This window comes from Achroia grisella, unplaced genomic scaffold, assembly GCF_030625045.1.
Source record: "Achroia grisella isolate CSIRO2021 unplaced genomic scaffold, CSIRO_AGI_Agris_v1 utg15219, whole genome shotgun sequence".
Taxonomy (NCBI): domain Eukaryota; kingdom Metazoa; phylum Arthropoda; class Insecta; order Lepidoptera; family Pyralidae; genus Achroia; species Achroia grisella.
Window position 1 is genome coordinate 7604 of NW_026712649.1, and position 21115 is coordinate 28718.

General features: G+C 45.9%; 1 protein-coding gene across 1 annotated transcript; it reads left to right on the forward strand.

Annotated features, from left to right (window-relative positions):
* Window positions 1-537: 537 nt before the first annotated feature.
* Window positions 538-19536, forward strand: LOC131840986 (tudor domain-containing protein 5-like). The gene is made up of 10 exons (XM_059189204.1): window positions 538-726; window positions 1608-1714; window positions 2329-2687; window positions 2878-3040; window positions 3660-3924; window positions 5402-5592; window positions 13760-13901; window positions 14861-15082; window positions 15593-15706; window positions 18952-19536. The coding sequence occupies exons 1-10, from the start codon at window positions 538-540 to the stop codon at window positions 19534-19536; spliced, it is 2337 nt and encodes a 778-aa protein (XP_059045187.1).
* Window positions 19537-21115: the final 1579 nt, after the last annotated feature.

The following is a 21115-nucleotide window of genomic DNA, read 5'->3' on the forward strand; positions in this document are numbered from 1 at the left end:
GGATAAAATCGAACTATGAGTCAACTACGGTAAATCTTAAAGAAATCTGTGAAGGTACTCTGCACAATCACAGATAACATAATATTACAGAGCACAATATAATACAGATGCTACAAATGTAGAGTACATTTGTGTGACCATGAAATCTGTCAATCATTACACGACTTTCGTATTTTCTTTCAATTTAATGTCATTCTTTCATTCAATCCATCCTATATTATTCTGTATAATCTGTATTCTGTTTTCTATTGTATTGTTTGTTACTTAGATAATTTTTTGTTTGTAAAACTTTCTTAAATTGAATGTTTATTTGAATTCGACAACATAAACAAATTTATAAGTATTCTTTATGTGGTGGCAATATTATAGAATTTACATTTATACTTAATGGTTATGGATTGATATATATAAAAGCGTATTAAAATTTAGGTTTGTTTAAATAATACCACGTGAGTTTTTTAAGCCGGTTTCATTTTTTGATAATTGTCGATTATTGTGACTTTATATTTAATTTCGATGTTAATTTTAGTCGTCACAATGGATTCGGAGGTGGCTGATTTGAAGAAGGTCCTGCGTTCACTGGTGGTGTCCAGCCCCAGCGAAGTGGATCTTCGAACATTGTTACGTGATTACAGGAATATGATGGGAGGGCCTATTCCACTTGCCAAATATGGATATAAAGATGCGCTCACGTTCCTTAAAGAACGTTGTGATGACTGTTTTCTGGTAGGTAGAATTTAGTAGACATAAATACAAGCTATATGTTCCTAATCAAAGATTGGCACTTTTGTCAAATAATGTGTATTGTATGGCCATAAAATTTTAAATCATCTTCCAGACAATTTAAAAAATTTGAACAATAAACAATTTAAATAGATTAAGTATTTAAAGAATTATTAAATAAAAATGTTATTATTCCAGAAATGATTCTTTAAATGACAATAATGGATTGTAATAATATTAAATACCCTAAACTTGCCCCCTAATATATACTGCCAACTACAGAAGGCTGTAATTCTAAACATATGCTGCATCGTCAGAAATTTTCTAAAAACAGATTAGACCAATGTTTATAGTAATATATGTACATATATTCACCTCAAAATATAACATTGTTATGTACTTGGCTTAGGACCGTACATACCAAAATTACCGGCGAAACTGAGATGAAAAAAAAAAAATTAATATAATAATAATCTAATATTAATATCATTGTAATTTTTTTATACGCCTGCAATGGCAGGGCATGTTTGGAATTATTATAATCTTAAGACCATTATGTACACATTTTCCAGTAAATAAATTGAATTGAAAAACTTTTAATATAGCTTCAGTAGAGGATGAGAAACATGAAGAATAGTCTTGATTTTAACCTGTTAATCGAGCGGGACATATAAATATGTCCAACATCAAACTTTTTTGTATGTGTAGGATATATGTATACCTACATTTTTTAATTTCTACTGCACCCTGGAACCTAGAGCGGGTGGAATATTTCATATCAAAAATATATACATTAAATTATATTGTGCTGACATACTGACACATACTAGTGAGAGACAGTGCCCGTTATATCGTTCAAAAATATATCAATTTTTCACTCTCAGTTTCAGGGCCCCCTTAGTAATCCTATATTGACATTGATTGTCCCAAAAACCTTACAACACATTGACAAATTTGTACAGAAACAGAGGAGTAATCAAAGTGGCAAATGGTAAGTTATAATGATGTGTTAAATTATTAATATTATCAACTTATCCAACATTTGATATGTCATTTCATCTCGAAATCATTACGGTAGATTTGACATATCATAAAAGTCTGTCATAGACTTTCCTGAATACAGATAAACTGGAACTGATGTAAGTTTATCTATAGAACTGTGGCAGAGTTAGTCTTCCATAAAAATTACAGACTCTTATGTACATATCATCATATCTTATATACAAATATTTTGAATTTGAATTTTGTAGTTAGATGCTATAAAAGAACTCTTACAGTATCACTGTAAAAGATTTATTATTTCTGTGATAAAGTAGTTTTTTACTTTTAGAGAAGTACACAGAATCATTATGCCGTCTATACATATAAATAAGTATAATTGGAGTGTCTGTTTGTAATATTGAAATAACCATTTTTTACTACATGCATATGAATATAAATACGGTACACACACCAAAATTACATTTTTTACAATTTTTGTCTTCATATTCATTCATAGTGAGAAGGTTACCTTTTATGTGTGTTCCATTTATTATTTTAAAGCTGATAAAAACTTAGACAAGTACCTACTATAGAATCTGATAGTGATTGTTATTGTACTTTTAGCAAGGGCAAAAGGAGAAGTATACCAGAGGCCATTGTAAAACCAATTGAACAAAAACCTAACAATAATATTGTAAGAACATTCAGAAAGCAAACCAATAATAGCACTACATGTTGCACTATTAAAGAGACTACCACTGTAGATGTAGATAGTCCATCAGAGAAACATGAACCAAAGGCTGAAACTAGTAAAATAGATATAAAAAATATAGACCGCAGTAAAGAACAGAATGACAGTCCTACGAATGAACTAAAAAGTTTTATGAAGAAACGAGCACTGAACAAGTCACAAGATTTGAACACGGATAAAATAGCCAGTGATAAGACATCATCAAAAGATTCTGGCAGACAAACATCATCCAGTGAGTCTTCTTATATATATATATATATATATATATACCTGCTTTTAACAGGCTGTGTAATTTTTTTAAAGTCGGACACATTCTTGGAATCTCCTTTGCCCTTTGACATTTTGCCAGTCGGTCCCTATGACTCTCAGTCAAAGACCATGTTTCGCATCCATATTTTACAAAGTACAATATACATATATAGAAACAGATAACAAATGTTTATTATTCTTTCATTATAATTTTTATAAAACAGGTGGCAGCATTTCCAAAGCAGCTCAGTTTGAAGAGTTAAAGCAAGAGATACAAGATTTGTTAGTGGACTATCCAGAAGGAGTTTGGTGTACCGATCTTATAAGATTATATCGGTAAGGAATATATATAATACTAAAAGGATGGGGGTCAAATAAATTTACATTCTTATGTACCAATGAAAGGTTTTAATTTTTGACGGCCTCGGTGGTCTAGCGGTCTAGCACACCGCTTTACGTCCGATGGTCGCGGGTTCGATTCCTCGCACGGCACAAACATTTGTATTCATGAGTATGATTGTTTGTATCGGTCTGGGTATTTTCTATGTATAATATGTAAGTATTAACGAAAAAAAAAAAATTATCTATGTATTTGTATCAGTTGTCTAGTACCCATAACACAAGCTTTAGTTAGCTTAACTTGGGTCTAGATGGCGCTGTGTGACTTGTTCTGAGATTATTATTATTATTATTAATTTTGTCTGGGAACTGACGAAAAAGGTTGGTGCTCGGGACAAACTGCCTTCGCCTTGGCAATTACAACTGGATAGCTAGATTAAGCCTCTAAGGGTGGGTCACTTTTAGCTAGGGATATTACTTACAAGACTAAGAAATGTAATCAATTTAAACTTAACTTTGGTTTTGTGTACTAATTTTTAATATATTATTTCTAAATAATTTAGTACCTCCCTATGTTTGAGAACAGTGGTGAGTATTGACCGTGTGTGGGTGGCAGGGAGCGTCAGGGGCGCGAGCTGAACTTCTCCCGGTTCGGGTACACGAGCATCGTGAGCGTGGCGTTCTCGCTGGCGCCGGCGGTTGCGGCGACGCAGTCCAGCGACGAGCCCGGCGATTGGCTGCTGCAGCTGGCGCGCCACGCCCCCCGCGCCGAGCCCCGCCCCCGGCCCCGCCCCCGGCCGCGCGCCAGGCCCCGCCCCGCGCCGCCGCCCCGCCCCGCCGCCCCCGTCGACCCCGACGACGCGCTGCCCGGCATCGACTTCGTACGACCCTTTCTACTGTCTTATCTTATTTGACACTCTCTAATTTAACATATAGGAGTCACGGGTTCGTTTCGGTTTAACCTAGCTGATATATTATATACGTGAAGGTTTGTATGGATGTGTGTTTGTTACTGTTTCACGCTAAAACTACTGTATTGTTTAAGGAAAAAAATATATAACTCATATATTAAGTCAGCGTACTATACATATGTAAAGCTAGGATTTATATAATTATTGAGAAAATTGGCCAAAATATATGAATAAATGTTACGTAAATCTGAATAAAATAGGCCATCTCGTGATTAATGGCAGTATTCATTGGTGTATGGTGTATGGTGGGTGTTGAGGACTGGGAGTCCTGAATTTATAAATAGGTCATATAGGGACTAGGGACGACAGATTTCAAAGGAAGACCGGTCATTCGATTTTAGAGGTCAAACAATTAGATTAGAGAAAATTATTATTTTAGAAAATATACCTCTATGGGACGTGGCCTACGGTCATCTCTACATATAAATAAAATTGGAGTGTCTGTTTATAATATTGAAATAATCGTTTTTTACTACATGTATATGTTTATATATACACCAAAATATTTATTTTACAATTTTTGTCTGTCTCTCTGTCGGTCTGTTTATTCCGGCTAATCTCTGAAATGGCTGGACCGATTTTAACGGGACTTTTTTTGGCAGGTAGCTGGCGTAGTAACTTAGGCTACTTTTATTTTAGAAAATTAAAGTTAAATTTCACGCGGACGAAGTCGCGGTAACGACTAGTTAAATATATAAATCCGATACTGTTCACCAAATAGACGTGTGCTCAGCATATAGGGTTAGGAGATACATCACGCCTGGACAGTTTTTAACGCTATACCAAGCACAGGTCCGATCTTGCATGGAGTATTGTTCCCACTTATGGGATGGATCCGCTCAGTGCCAACTTGACGCTCTAGACTCAATCGACAGACGAGCAAGGAGACTTATCGGGGACGAATCACTTGTAGCTAAGAGGCTTCAAAGTCCTAATCACCGACGTAAAGTAGCTTGTCTATCGGTGTTCTATAGGCTCCATTTTGGCGAATGTGCTCAAGAACTGCACAACCTCATTCCTCCAGCACCGTTCCATCAACGTACAACAAGACGTAGAGAGCGGCTCCACCCCTACACTATTGACATCCCAGCTGCTCGAACTAACCGTTTTGCGTCATCTTTCCTTATGCGAGCAGCTAAGGAATGGAACTCTCTACCAGCGTCTATTTTTCCTGCCTCTTACAACATTGGGTCTTTCAAGTCAAGAGTGAATAGGTATTATTTGAGCTTGCGTGTAACAGCTTAGACCACATCATCACTTAACATCAGGTGAGATTGCGGTCAAGCGCGCTCAGATTATGATATAAAAAAAAAATATTGCTGTAGCGTTTGTGGCGCTATAGCGGCGTTTCGAGGGGAGAAGTTTAAATAATGATATGTTGTGTCAGGACCCGGACGTGTTCCCGGAGGACTGCATGCACTACCTGGAGAGCATACCAGCGACGCCGCTGTCGGGGCTGCAGCCGGGCGCCATGCTGGAGCTGGTGGTGGGGGAGGTGTACTCGCCCTCGCACTTCTGGGTGCTGCGCCTCGGGGACCACCACTACGGCGCGCTCGACCGACTCATGGACGAGATGACGTCAGTATCGCTCGCTAGTTTATCACCGTCTGTGACGTTCGATCAATTGATGCGCAATGCGAATTGAATCTTTTCCGTATGGATAATAAGTTCATAATAAAAAGTATCCTGCATGCTATACATATAAATAAAATTGGAGTGCCCATTTGTAATACTGAACTAACCGTTGTTTACTATACGCATATGAATATATATACGGTACATATATCAAAATAACATTTTTTATAATTTTTATTTGTCTGTCTGTCTGCCTGTTTGTATCGGAACAGACCGACCTGGTTGTTCCGGCTAATCTCAAAAATGGCTGGACCGGATTAAATGGAACTTTTTTGGCAGTTTGTTTGGTAGCTGTTGTAATAAGAATGTGGGGTACACAATTAAAAGATCTTCGATTTTCAAAATATGTGGACTGTATTTCAATTTGTTTCTTATTCTATGGGTCGGCCGGCCGGAGTGGGGTTTTCTTGGTCGTTGCGCCGGCGGTGGTTCTTCGTCGGTGGCGTATGCGTAAGAGAGCGCGATCGAGAACCAACCCGCCTTTTACGGGCGCCCGAGCGCGTCCTTCCCCACCCCCGCCGAGCCGTGCGCGTCGGCCGTCCCACCCTCCCGACAATTCCTGCACATGTCGGTGACCGACGGGCCGGAACAGCGAATACGCACACATTTAAAATTAAATACAATAGTAACAACACAAAAAACTACAAAAAACCACGTGCGACTAAATGCCACATGTTCAGGCTACACTAAAGCTGTGATCCCTAAGAATTTACACAATGGGCGGACATAGAATTCACAGTATCTATGCCGCTACAAAGGGTATATGGTACAAACAATAGTCTAACCTAAACAATAGTCAAAACACTGGAAAAATACAAATTTATACACAAATTTATTTACATATTTTCGATGCCGACTCGTGGTACGCAACAGCCTCCCCCCGGCGCAGATCTTCGCAGCCCTTATCCCTAGGGAGGACCACTAGCCTTCGGGTCGGCCTTCGAAAAATTCCCCCTCGCGTCCTCACGTCCGCACTTCGCACCACGCCGTCGGGCCCCTCATAGGTGCGCTCCACTTGCCCGCGCGGCCACAGATTGCGAGGTAGCAGGCCGTCCACTATTAAAACCATGTCGCCCGGCTTGATGTTTGCCGTGCTCCGTCGTACGTCGTCTCTGGGCGTCAGCGTCGGTAGGTATTCTCGTAACCACCGCTGCCAGAATCTATCCGCGAGCGCCTGTGCTGCGCGCCACGTTCTGCGGTCGGCAACGTCGGTGGTACCTACGTACGGTAGGCCGACGGCTGAGCCCATCAGAAAATGGTTGGGGGTCAGCGCCTCTTCGTCCTCGGGTCGCACTGAGACGTGGGTTAAGGGGCGTGAATTGACGGTGTGTTCTGCTTCCGTCATTAGCGTTGCGAGCACCTCTTCTCTCGGCGCCCGCTCGTGCAGTACCACTGCTAGCGCTCTCTTCACGCTCCTTATCAGTCGCTCCCACGCTCCTCCTTGGTTCGGTGCGCCCGGGTCGCTGTACCGCCAGTTTATCCTCTTGTTGCTGACGTACTTTTCCAGTTCAGGGAGCCATTCCTTAAACGCAGTCGTAAGCTCCACGTCGGCTCCGCGAAAGTTCGTTCCGTTGTCCGACATAAAGGTTCGTGGCCAGCCGCGACGCGCTGCCATGCGTCGTATCGCCATTATAGCAGAGTCGGTCGATAACCCCGCTATGAGTTCTATATGCACGGCCCGGGTGACCATACACGTGAATAGGAGCCCCCATCGCTTCTCTCGCCTGCGACCTATCGTCACCCACATAGGCCCGAAACAATCCATACCGCATCTTGTAAACGGCCGGGCGTATGCGTCGAGTCGCTCCTTTGGCAAGTTCCCTTTCACTGGGACGTCGGGGTTCCTCCGGCGTACGGCGCATGTTGTGCATTTGCGTAATACGGTCTTGACGGTCGGCCTTAAACGCAGCATCCACACGTATTGGCGCAGGGTGTTCACCGTCTGTTCTCTGCCGGCATGATGATGTAGCTCGTGTTCTCTCTTAATCATCATCTGCGCCAACGGGTGCGCTCCGTCCAGTATGGGTGGATTCTTCATTTCTAGCGGCACCTGTGCTGCGTTTATACGTCCGTTCAAGCGTATTATGCCATCCTTGTAAACGGGATCCAGGCGGAACAGACGACTTGTCCTGTCTACGGTCTTTCCTTCGCGTAGACACCGCGTTTCCTTCGGGAAACTGTCCTGTTGCGCCTGCCGTATTATTAGTTGCTCCGCTTTGGCGAAATGCTCTGTGCCTAGCTTCTGTGCCCGTCGCCTGCATTTATCTGCGAACAGTAGCACTTGCGCCATGGTCCTCCTCACTCGGTCATATGAAGAGAACCGTGCAATGTCGATCACGGGTTCTGTCTCCTCCCGGACGTGTGCTACCATCTCTGCTGGGACGGGCTCGCTCTCATGAGGCCATTCTTGCTCCGGAGCGTACAGAAATGCCGGCCCGACAAACCATCTGTCGGCAGCGGTCATTTGTGTGTATCCCGCGCGGGTCGCGTCGTCGGCTACGTTGTGGGCAGTCGGTACCCAGCGCCACTGTGTCGGTTTCGTCAGTTCGGCGATTTCTGCCAAACGATGAGCCACGTATGGAGTATATCTGACGGTGTCGTTCCTTATCCAGTGTAGCACCGTTTTCGAGTCCGTCCATAGGAAGACTTCGGCCTCGCGACTATGTTCTTTCAATATGTCAGCGGCCAGTCGGGCTCCTATCAGGCTCGCCTGAAGCTCCATCCGGGGTATACTCTGCGCTTTCATGGGCGCTACCCTCGCTTTGGCTGCTACCAGGACGACGTTAACGCTACGATCCTCGCGTTCCGTCCTCCAATACGCGGCTGTGGCATATGCCTGTTCGCTTGCGTCCGTGAATACGTGCAGTTGCGACCGTTGGCTGTCGTTCGTGCCATACCATCGCGGCAATCTCAGTTCCTCTATATAGGCTAAGTCATCTCTCCATTCCTGGAACATCCGCGCTTCCTCGGCGGGCAGAGAGTCATCCCATTCGACCTTCTGCACCCACAGCGCCTGCAAGATGATTTTTGCCGTGATGGTGTAAGGGCTCAGCAGCCCGAGCGGGTCGAACAATGACATCACCGCTCCTAAGGCTTCCCTTTTCGTCGGTATCCGCGTGCCGTGCTTCACTTCTCGTGGGACGCGTGGCATGCCGGTGTTGAACGCCAGCTGGTCTTCGGCTGACATCCACAATAACCCCAATGTCTTTCCGTATGGATGTGCGTTGGCTCCCAGTTCCTTCGGCGTCCTCGCTCGCTGGTCCTCACTCACATTCTCTAGCAGGCTCGGTCGGTTTGTATTCCAACCCGCCAGCGTGAATCCTATCCCGCCATGAACCTCTACTACCTCTCGTATGGCGCGGGCTGCTTCCTCTTCGGAGTCAAAGCTATCGACCCAGTCGTCCATGTAGTGGTTCCTTGTTATGGCGGTGTACGCTGACGGGTGCGACTCTCGGTGCTCTGCCGCGTTCCTGTCTCGAACGCTGTGTGCGATGAACGGTGAGCTCCTCGCCCCGAAAATCATTGAGGTCATTACGTATTTCTGCGGCGGGTTAATCCTGTCATCTCCTCGCCACAGAAACTGTTGTGCTGCTCTATCTTCTTCCCGTATCTTAATCTGCAGGAACATCTCTCGTATGTCTGCCGTGATAGCTACGGGCTTCTCGCGGAAACGGTATAACACACCGTTAAGCGACCGTAGCATATCTGGCCCATCCAGCAGTACGTCGTTCAAGCACATTCCCTTCGAACGGGCCGCGGCGTCGAATACGAGTCGCAGTTTTCCGGGTTTATTCGGATTCGTCACTCCGAAATGGGGAAGGTACCACGCGCGGTCGTTGTTGAACCGGTCGTCGGTTACTTTCTCGGCGTAACCCTTGTCCAACAACTTGTTTATCTCCGCGGTATACGCCAGCCGGAATTCCGTAGAGCGATCCATCCGCCGCTCTATTCCCCTCAGTCGGCTCGCTGCCATGTCGTAGCTGGGAGGTAGAACGACGTTATCTCTCTCCCACGGCAATCCTACGACGTATCGTCCATCCACTCTCGTCGCTGTGCGGTTGAATGTGGCGACGGCGCGCTCCTCCTTAGCGATGGGTAATCTCTTCGACGATATACCCAACGCGTCGATGTCGTAATGCGCTTTTATTATGCCCTCTATATGCCGCATGTCTGGCTCGGCGTTGCGCTGTGTCAACCGCACGTGGAGGACATGTTCCTCGTCTTCCACGACACTTCTGGGTACCGTTCCGTGGATGACCCATCCCAGTCGTGTCAGCGACGCTGCGGGTTGATTGTGCCTTCCTATGAGCAGCTTCCGCGTAACAATCAGATGCCAGTTGTCTGACCCGATCAAGACCTTGGGTCTGGCATCTTCGTAGCACACTTGCTCGCAAGTGAGTTGTCGCAGGTGTCCGTACGCGAGTATTTCCGGGTTCACTCGCTGCGTTCCTAGGGTGAGGTCCCGGATCGTACGCGCCCTCACCGAGTGTTCTTCGTCCGTATGGTGTCGCCCTCTGATGATGACATCAGCCACTCGGCTTGAGGCTTCGTGCCAGCTCGAGGCCGCTCCCTGAATTCTCAGAGATCGCGTCGGACCTTCGGCTCCGATCTGTTCTGCGATCTCCGCATCGATGAGTGTAACCGTCGAGCCTTCATCTAGCATCGCGTACGTCTCTACTTCGCGTCCCGTCTTGCCTTTCACGATGATGGGACACACCTTTAACAACACTTGGCTGTTCTCTGGCAAGCGTGCTGCGGCTGTAATCGCGGTGTCCTCTTGCCGCTTCGGCGGTTCTTCTGGGGGTTGCAGCAGGGCGTGGTGTGGCTTACGACACTCTCTCACACCACATTTGCGTGCCTTACACTTGAACCTTCTGTGCGTGCTGTTCATGCATTGGAAGCACATCTTATTTGTTTTCGCCCACTCCCATCTGTCCGATAACGACATGTCGTTCAGCTTCTTACACTTCGGCGTTACGTGTGCGGCGCCGCAACAGAGACATTCGGTACTCTGTTCGCTCTTTTCTACGGCGGCGTATACGGCCGCGCCACGATCCGTCATCTGTCGCCGAGGTGCCGACATCGTTGCTTTCGGTATGGGTTGCCTAGTGGGTTGCTTCGGGGGCTGCTTCGTGGGTAGCGCGCTCGTTCGTCTCGTTGGTGATGCTATTCGTAGATGTCGGGTCATGAGATCGGCTTCGCTCATTAAAAACTCTGCCATCTTGATGATCGTAGGTCTAGTGTCCTCCTTGTTTTTTTCAGCGTAGTGACACCAGTGGACCTGTAAGTGAGGGGTCAGCTTCTCTGACACTTCACTCTCAAGCGCGGGATTATGTAGGAATCTCGCCCCCTTGTCGATATCCGCGACGATGGTGGTGATGTTCTGTAGTTTAATGGCGAAGTCAATCACCTCTGTTGTCGATGTTCCTATTACCGGCATCCTTCTCAGATCTTTGAGGGCGCGGTCGATGATGGCCTCTGTCCGGCCGTACCGCTGCTCCAACGTCCTCATGATCTGCGACGGTTCTGTAGCGGATACGAGTAACGCTGCGACTGTCTCTCTCGCTTTTCCACGTAAGCAGGCCCTCAGCCTGGCCAGGTTCTCCGCTGGTGTGATCCTGTACGTCTTTGTAGACTGGTCTACGGCCGCCTTAAACGCTAGCCATTCACTTGCTTCGCCGCTGAAGATCGGGAGATCTTGGGCTTGCCTCGGCGCTACCCTATCCGCTCGTTCGTCCACAGCTCGTTCAATAGCTTTGGCCAACCGGGTGAATCCTTCTTGCATCCCGGCTTCAGGAGCGGGGGACCTCCGTCTTTGCTTCGGCGTCCTCGGCGGTGAAGCTTGCCTTTCTGTTGGCTCTTTCTGCGTAGGCGGTGGGGAATTAATTCTCTGCTCCCCCCGTACTTCGGTACGTTGAAACCAATCCGTTATACGTTGCAGGCCGGCACCTTCCTCGGAGCACACGCTATCTCTATCGGTCTCTTCATGTACCGCGGCGACATCGGCTGCCAACTTCTTTCTAATTAAATCAGCCTGTAATTTCGCCATCTGTAGCGCTGCCTCGTACTCCAGCCTCTTTAATTTAGCTATACCGCTAGCGGTAGAGCGGCGCGATCGCACCGACGCGGCCCGGGCCGGACGTACATCTGTCGTCGGCGGCTGCGACGGTGGCGCCGGTGCGGAGTCCGAGGTAAACGCGGCGCGGGCGGCTTGTGCCTGTGGCGCGCTCGACGGCGCGGCGGACGCGGACATCTGCGTGGTTTCTGAAGGGGACGCTTCTGTCTGTTCATTTTCCCGCGTGGTCTTTTTCTCTGCTCCCGGGGCTTGGCTTCTCGTAGTCGGCATCGTGTTCTGGCACTTGCAAGCCCCTAACCTACCGGTCCCTACCTACCTAACCGTCCCTAACAATCCCTCAGGATAACACCCGAGGGGATGGACTATGGGGATAGGAGGGTAGGAATTACCCCGCAGTGGTGCGTATGTACAGACGGGGCGCTCAGGGCCGGTTCGGACTCTCCGACCCCTTTGGCAGTGCCTACAGTCCGGCCCCCGCTATACGATACACACGTACAGGCGTAATAGTGCTATTCGGTTGCGCCACGGTAACAAGCAACAACCGGCAGTGACACACCACCCACTGCACCGCTCAATGGCGTTAACCCACACTCCGACCGTTTGACACCGTTAGGTGGTATGAGATGTGAGCCGCGGACACACCGCTTAAACGTTATCTATCCTATATGGCGTAGACGTTATTTATCCTATCCTCGCTGCACCCTCAAGTTTTCACCTTACGACGGCAGCTAAATTCGGTAAGCTGCTAGCGTCGCACCGTTGGGTGATCTTCCTCGGCGAGGTACGTCGCACCGTTGGGTGATCTTCCGCGGCGATTCGTCGCACCGTTGGGTGATCTTCCACGGCGATTCGTCGCACCGTTGGGTGATCTTCCACGGCGATTCGTCGCACCGTTGGGTGATCTTCGGTCTTGATATGCGGCTGCGATGGACCACAAAATTTTGGGGTACACAATTAAAAGATCTTCGATTTTCAAAATATGTGGACTGTATTTCAATTTGTTTCTTATTCTATGGGTCGGCCGGCCGGAGTGGGGTTTTCTTGGTCGTTGCGCCGGCGGTGGTTCTTCGTCGGTGGCGTATGCGTAAGAGAGCGCGATCGAGAACCAACCCGCCTTTTACGGGCGCCCGAGCGCGTCCTTCCCCACCCCCGCCGAGCCGTGCGCGTCGGCCGTCCCACCCTCCCGACAATTCCTGCACATGTCGGTGACCGACGGGCCGGAACAGCGAATACGCACACATTTAAAATTAAATACAATAGTAACAACACAAAAAACTACAAAAAACCACGTGCGACTAAATGCCACATGTTCAGGCTACACTAAAGCTGTGATCCCTAAGAATTTACACAATGGGCGGACATAGAATTCACAGTATCTATGCCGCTACAAAGGGTATATGGTACAAACAATAGTCTAACCTAAACAATAGTCAAAACACTGGAAAAATACAAATTTATACACAAATTTATTTACATATTTTCGATGCCGACTCGTGGTCCGCAACAAAGAAGTAACTTAGGATATTTTTATTTTAGAAAAAGAATATTAAATTCTACGTGGACGAAGTCGCGGGAACAGCTAGTACAATATAAAATCACGAAAACCGCTCGATAATAGCATTTATTACAATAACCAACTTTGTAATAATGTCCAGTCTATGTGATAGTATCAGTTAGAAAAATTTGCTATTTCTAAACTATAATAATAATAATCTCAGGACAATCCACACAGCGCCATCTAGACCCAAGTTAAGCTAGCTAAAGCTTGTGTTGTGGGTACTAGATAACGGATACAAATATATAGATATATTTGTTTTGTAAATACATACATATTATACATAGAAAACACCCAGACCGATACAAACAATCATACTCATGAATACAAATGTTTGTGCCGTGCGAGGAATCGAACCCGCGACCGTAGGTCGTAAAGCGGTGTGCTGGACCGCTAGACCACCGAGGTGGTCTAAACTGTTTTCATAACACTAGTTCCGTAGTGTGAGTGGAGATTAAAAGGTAGTCCCGTGGCGGCAGGGAGTACTACGGCTCGGGCTGCGGTCGCGGGCGGCGGCTGGCGGCGGGGGCGGCGCGCGCGGGGCAGTACGCCGCCTGCCTCTACGACGGAGACTGGCACCGCGCCCTCATACTCAGCGTCCTCGACTCCGACACCGTCAAGGTACCGCCCCGCTACTCATACACCACTGATATTCATTCAAATTAACTGACCTACTGCGGTTACTGTTACTTTGGTTGAACAAGTAGGGACCGTGAGGTTGAAAAGCTACTATTCAGGGTTCCAATTGAAACTACCAATCAATAGGAATGACAGGAATTTATTAAAAAAAATACAATAGGGAGACAAAGAAGAATCTAAATAGCGCCATCTACATTTACGTGTGGCACCATCTAGTTTGCACGCAGTGAACTAATATTATACATTTGGAAATATCTTAAACATTGGTTTTGGTAATTATTGTTCGTAACAATAACAAACTGATTTTACCTAAATGTCGTTTAACTACAGTTAGTAATTCATTTTATGGCAATTGCGTAAGGTTTTACAACAAAATACTAGAGTCTGTTATAAATCTGCTTGAAAAAAGATTTAAATGTCAAATAAAACGGTTCCTTTACAAAAAAGCTTACTATAAAATTGAAGAATTTGTTAACGATAATAATGTTTTTATAGAAAAACTTAAAATCCATAGCACTGACAATATTATCTGATTACAGTAATAGTCAGTGCTTAGCGAGTTCTGTATTGATTATCGCATGCCTGTTACTTGTTATACTGTAATTTATATTATATAAAAGAAACATCTATTTAAAGGAGCAACAACACACAAGTCGAGAACTTGTTCTTTTTGTGATGAATCTGCATTCTGAATGAGTGATAGAATCAAAATATGACTATTCAAAAGTGATTGTAATAAGTTTACTCGACTACAGATAATTTCTACTTCTATTTGGTTATATGTGAGGAGTCACATAGGGCTCACATCTCGGTCCCGTCCTTTCTATAACCGATATCGTTATCGAAGGACGCATAGTGACCGAGCGAGAGGCTCGTTTCGTCGATAGCGTCCGCCCGGCGGAGAGCTGGTAGCGACCGGAGCGTGTGTGTGTGCGTGTCAGGTGCGGCACGTGGACTACGGCACGGTGGAGACCGTGGCGGTGAGCAGCCTGCGGCCCCTGGTGCGGCGCTGGGCGGCGCTGCCCGCGCAGGCCGTGCGGGCCCGGCTCGCGGCCGTGCGGCCCGCGGGCGGGCGCCGCTGGCCGCGGGCCGCCGCCGCCGCCTTCCTGCGCCGCGTGCGGGACGCGCCGCTCGTCGGGAACCTGGTCGCCGTCGACCCGCAGGTACCGCGTGCGGCCCGCAGCTACCACGTGCGGCCCGCAGGTACCACGTGCGGCCAGCAGGTACGAGCAGCCGTGCGGGCCCGGCACGACCACGTGCGGCTCACGCCCATGACTACGCGCGACTCGCAGGTACGGTCACGTGCGGCCCGCAGATACGATCTCGTGCAGCTCGCAGGTACGAGCGGTATGCGGCTCGTCGGCGAGCGCTGCTGATTACACGCGTAGATATCAATCATTCCCCAACTGACCATCACTCGCAGTGACTACTTCCATTCGCTCGTCATAAGGTATGAACCGTTAAATCTACAACTTAGTGTAAAGTGCGGTGAAGAATAATTTATTAATTCCTAAATCAATTTTACTATTATTTAATTTTAATACTTATCTACTGGACGAAAATCATACTTATGAATTAAAAAACGTATATTAAAGCTATTCTATTTGGAATTAAAAAACGTATATACTGAGCGATATCGTATACAAAAATGATATTTAGTGTCCTTTACACAGGAAGACATCCTGGAGCTGTTCCTGGTGGACACGCGCGGCGAGGAGGACGTGTGCATCGGCGACGAGCTGATCCGGGCCGGACATGCCGACCCCCGCGCGGACTCCGCCGTGAGGGTGAGTAGCGGGCCGCGCGCGGCCGACCTCCGCGCGCTGGTGGCGGCCGTGGGCGAGCTGTCCGCGTCCGCGTCGCAGCCGCGCCGCATGCCCCCCTGGGACCCCGAGGACCCGGCCCCGCACCGCATGCCCACCTGGGACCCCGAGGACCCGGCCCCGCACCGCTTGTCCACCTGGGACTCAGAGGACTCGTCGTCTAGTGACATTACGTGGAGCCCCGAGGCCCCGTGCTCTCGTCGCACGTCCGCCTGGGACCCCGAGGCCCCGGCGCCGCGCCGCCTGTCGCCGCGGGCGGCGGCCCCGGCACCGAGCGGGCGACTGGCGCGGCTGCGCGCGCTGCACTGCGCCCCCGGCGGTCCGCCCCCGCCCCCGCCCCCTCCCCCTCCCACGCCCCCGCCCCCCTCGCCCCCGCCCCCCTCCAGCGCGGAGTGGATCACGAGCCGCGCGCTGCGGCGGCGGCTCGCGCTCGCCAGGAAGCTCCACGTGGCCGCCCCGTCTCCACTAGACTCTGTACCGCGACCGACGCGCAGACCCGTCTCGCATAACATATAATCTTTGTAAATAAAAGTTACGCGTCAAACGTGCGCGATGGACTCCTGAACTACTGAACCGATTGCAAATTTGATTTGAACATTGCGTGCAATTTGGTCCAACTCGAAAGATAGCCTTCACACCGGCCTACCGGTATTAACTTGTGATATATTTGATTAGAACTGTAGGCAATAAGGAATGCCTGTACCCGCATGCTCTGTCGCGCACGAATCGACTTAAACTCGGGAAAGAGTGTTATATTTATTATCATATATATATAAATATATATGACATACAAATTTTGTAAAAACATTAACCTTAAAAAGGGTAAAATAATAAATAGTTTGTATGCAAAATCGTTATTTTTTAATCTAGAACGATGAAAAATTTCTTTAGGCGATTTAGATAGATAGATAGATAGAAGATAGAATATACTTTATTTGCAACGTACAGTAAAGAAGAAGCACAAACAATATAACAAAGGACACATGTATCGTTACAATTAGGATTAGTTTATGGGATCTTTTTTCCTCATTTGGTCAAGGTTACTATAACACGCATACGAAGTCACGGGCATAGCTAGTTGTTTTATAAAGTAGCGCATAATATTCCCAAAATACAACGGAAAACTAAAATAATGTGTATTTACTCTTAAGAATAAACCTAAGTCATTAATATTACCTAAGTAAATTTACAGGAAACTTAACATAATAAACTTGTTTGTAATTTATACGTACAATTAGGAAAAATCACGAGATCTTACCACTTTTTTTTTTCTTTTTATTGCGACCCGTGATAATTGTGGTTGAAAGACTACCGAAATATCGGGAACTCACCAAAGATTGTAATTTTTAGGCAAGGCCTATTACATTATATTGCTGTGACACCATCATCTTGTACATAAGTTGTGAGCCAATAATACAAGTTCAAATAAGAATTATAATACTTTAGTATGTAAAATAATATTAATAAAAATAATCTCAGAACAATTCACATAGCGCCATCTAGACCCAAGTTTAGCTAGCTAAAGCTTGTGCTACGAGTACTAGATAACTGATACAAAAACATAGATATTTTTTTCGTAAATACATACATATTATACATAGAAAATATCCAGACAGATACAAACAATCATGCTCATGATTACAAATGTTTGCTGCGAGGAATCGAACCCGCAACCATCACACGTAAGTGCTGGTGTGCTTGACCGCTAGACCACCGAGGTCGTCATCTTTGTAGTTCCATATGGGTCTCTAACGGGTTACTAGTTCAATATTTTTGTGCCATTTTTGTGCCAAGTTAATTTATATTTAACCTTCCGGTGATAGAATCGCCTGTTAAAACTAAGGTCCCACTTGATGAATATTATTGCTGTCATTTTCTCTTGCATTGAAAGACAATTTACAATATGCTACATGATATATAGTTTTACCTCGGTATTTCTAATATATGTTTTTACTACTCTAATGCTGTTGGCCGCAGCTGGCCTTTACAGCTTCACCGGACGATAGGGGGCGACTGCAGGTGGCACTCCAAACCAAAGGCCAAGTTGGCCTTCAGCCGCTCCATAAGTCCTTACTTATGGAGCGGCTGAAGGCCAACTCCCGCCTGACGGATACGCCTTTCGTCTGAGGGCACCGCTAGGGGTTCGAACCTCGGCTCAGGCCGTTGTAATTTCGATCCCCATTTGAATTGGAAGGAGGATCGATATAAAATTCTATTGTCACAATGTTTGTAACAAATCTTTTCCGAAACGGCTTGACAGATTCTTATGATATTTTTTGTGTATATACAGTGGCTCTGAGAATAGAACGTAAACTATTTTTCATACCCCTAAGTGGTTCACCCTCATTTTTTTTATTTTAATGTCTTTATGATTCGCCATTAATAAATATATACAACCCTAAATTTTCGGCCATCAACCCTCTTTTCCACCCCTCAATTTTTAATGGTGATATTAGTATTTCAATTTGTACATTTATATAGTAAAACAAATAAATTAAAACAACAGATTGATATGTTATAAATGAAATAACTTTCTTTCTGTTATTGATGTATATACTGTTTTTTCTACCAAGTAATATGTATATTTGGAATGAAAATTATTATGTATATTTGTTTGTTTTCTAATATATAAATAAAATGTAAACATATGTAAGTTCATGTAATGTTATTAAATGACTTTGGTGTTTATGTTAGAATTCGGTAGTGCGATATGACTTCCATACATTATGAATATTGTACTGAGATTCCTTAAACAACAATTTTAAGGAATAAAATTATGAATCTATGGAGATTTACATGTAGATGCTACATGGGATGCTAACCTGATTTCTCTTAAAAATATCTTCAGTTGCTATAAAGTTATTTTATACTTGATGCTGCTTACTAAACGCTGTAATTTAAAAATAAACATCTTTTACTTCTTCATTTGTGGATAAATATTTGAAGGTTGGCAACCCCGACGGCATAGAACGCTGTAAACAATTAGGCGGACGAGCACGCGTCGGTCGTGGGTCGCGATCCGCGTCGTTTGTGTCGGTACGCACTGAACGTAACGGGGGTGGAGTACGGGAGGTAATAGGGGCGGAGCACGGGAGGTAATGGGGGCGGAGCACGGGAGGTAATGGGGGCGGAGCACGGGAGGTAATGGGAGCGGAGCACGGGACGTAACGAGGCCAGAGCACGAGACGTAACCGCGGGACTGGTTGCAGGCGCACGAGCCCTACCTGCGGCCCAGCTTCGCCGCGCTCGAGGCCGGCGCCACGCCCAACTACGCAGACATCTCCGCCTACCTGCGCGACGGCATCGCGCTCGAGTTCGTGGACGACTACCGGCGCCACGTGTGCGCGAGCCCGCCGCCCCCCTCGCCCCCCGCGCCGCCCGCGCCCCCCGCGCCCCCCGCGCCGCCCGTGGCGGTGGCGACCCGCGTGCCGCTGCTGCGCGCGCCCCCCTCGCCCCCCGCCGTGCCGGCCGCCACGCAGACGTCGCCCCCTCGCGCCCCCGCCGGCGCCGGCCCGGCCGCGGGCGGCGTCACGCTGTCTGCGGCGGAGTGCGACACGTTCCAGCTGCTGAGCTGCGTGGACCCGGCCGCCGCGCACTGGTTCATGCTGAGCAGGCTGGGCCGCGCGCACTCCGCCTCCACGCTGGACGTGACGGCGCCCGAGTTCCGGCCGCGCTCGTCCCCCGCCCCCCCGCCGCCCCCGGTGCCCCCGTCGGCGGCGTGGGGGGCGGCGTCGCAGCCGTGGTCGTACCAGCTGTCCCCGCCGCCCGGGTTCGAGTTCCCCCACAGAAATTGACGAGCGATGTCACCGCCTCATTTGTCTATGCTCGTCCGCCTAATTATAGATTCACATCGCATCCTACGTAACGTTATGTTGTACCTTAATTATAAAAATAAATGACACTCTTAATTCCTATATTAATTGTAAATTGTTTCGTTGCTGTTTTTTGAAAAGAACGACTGTTCGCAAAACAGGAACGAAATCATTCTAAATATAAAATTGTTCAATATTTGACTATTTTCTGTTTAAGGAGTTTATTAGATCGACAGATCAGACTTTATATAACCCGCAGAGTTGGGCTTTTGTTTTTAAAATATGTTACATTTTATGTATTCATTACATTTTCTATTCTACTCTTTGTATTATAAATTTATATAAAGATCATTCCTTGAATCTCACGGAGCATCATAAAATTTTTTAATTGACTGTTTAATTTTCTTTTTATTTGTTATTGAAACTTGTCTTTTTAGTCATAGTATGTTGAAGTTTGTAATCATTGATTTCGTCAATAAAATATAAATATAAACACTGTACACGGCCACACGTCTATTTTTGTAACGACTATAATTTGTAGGAATACTCGCCGACACGGGAAACGTTAGCCACGAACTATTATAAATCTGTAATAAGAATTTCACATATTGCATTAGTAAAAAACATTACTTTTTATCCTAGTCGATCATGAAAACTAGAACAAAAATTGTATGAACGGAGACTATGTATTTCCTTTGCCATGTGGCGAGCGTCTATAAACAAATGTATTTTTATAAACTGTAATAGTTTTCTATTCTATAATTATATTGTTAGTATGTAAGAAATATTATTTGGTAAATAGTGGATTCTACGTTTATGTCGATAAAACGAGTTTATCAAAACTGTTAGTTATAAGTTACTTGTGTGTGATTTAGCTATCGATCTAGTGTAGGCCTGTACAGTAACTGATTACCTCAAACTGTTGTGACTATGATATTTGATTCTGTGATAAAAGAAGAATTAGTTGACACGAAAGATTAATAAAAAAGACAGATATATATTGAGTTTTATTTCCAAAAGTTTCTCAGACCGAATGATCGTGAATTTTGAACGTGTAATCCTAATTAGTGTCTTTTTTTTGTATTGTTTATAATACAGTAATGTTAGTTCCACTTTCATAAATAGCACTTCTTAGCGAATAATTAATGAAATTTCGACACTATCAATTTAAAAGTAAATAAAGCAGAGTTCCCACATTAGAATGCTAAAAAGAAAGGTATGTAGTACAAATATGAAAAGTAAAATTAAATCTCGCGGGGTTTCTGTTACAACTACAACAACTTATTTAAAAGAGTGCGCCATTTATTACCACGTAATTTTTTTAATAATGCTTTATTCATGACCTTGGATACAAGTCCTTCAGTCGAATACATTTTTATAATGAATTGAATACATAACATAAAAATTAAAACATAAGGAATAAACTATTATATGAGCTTAGACAGTACAATTTTACAATTTCAGTAATAATTCATTAATATACGAGTATGATGTTTCCGTATTTAATTTTGAATTCGTCACTTAATATGTAATTAAGTGACGAATTCAATAGTACTCATTA

Coding starts and splice junctions, on each gene's coding strand:
- LOC131840986 (XM_059189204.1), top strand. CDS start 538: ATGGATTCGGAGGTGGCTGATTTGAAGAAGGTCCTGCGTTCACTGGTG. Junction 2,688..2,877: donor TGGCAGACAAACATCATCCA/GTGAGTCTTCTT, acceptor ATACATATATAG/AAACAGATAACAAATGTTTA. Junction 3,041..3,659: donor GATCTTATAAGATTATATCG/GTAAGGAATATA, acceptor TGTGGGTGGCAG/GGAGCGTCAGGGGCGCGAGC.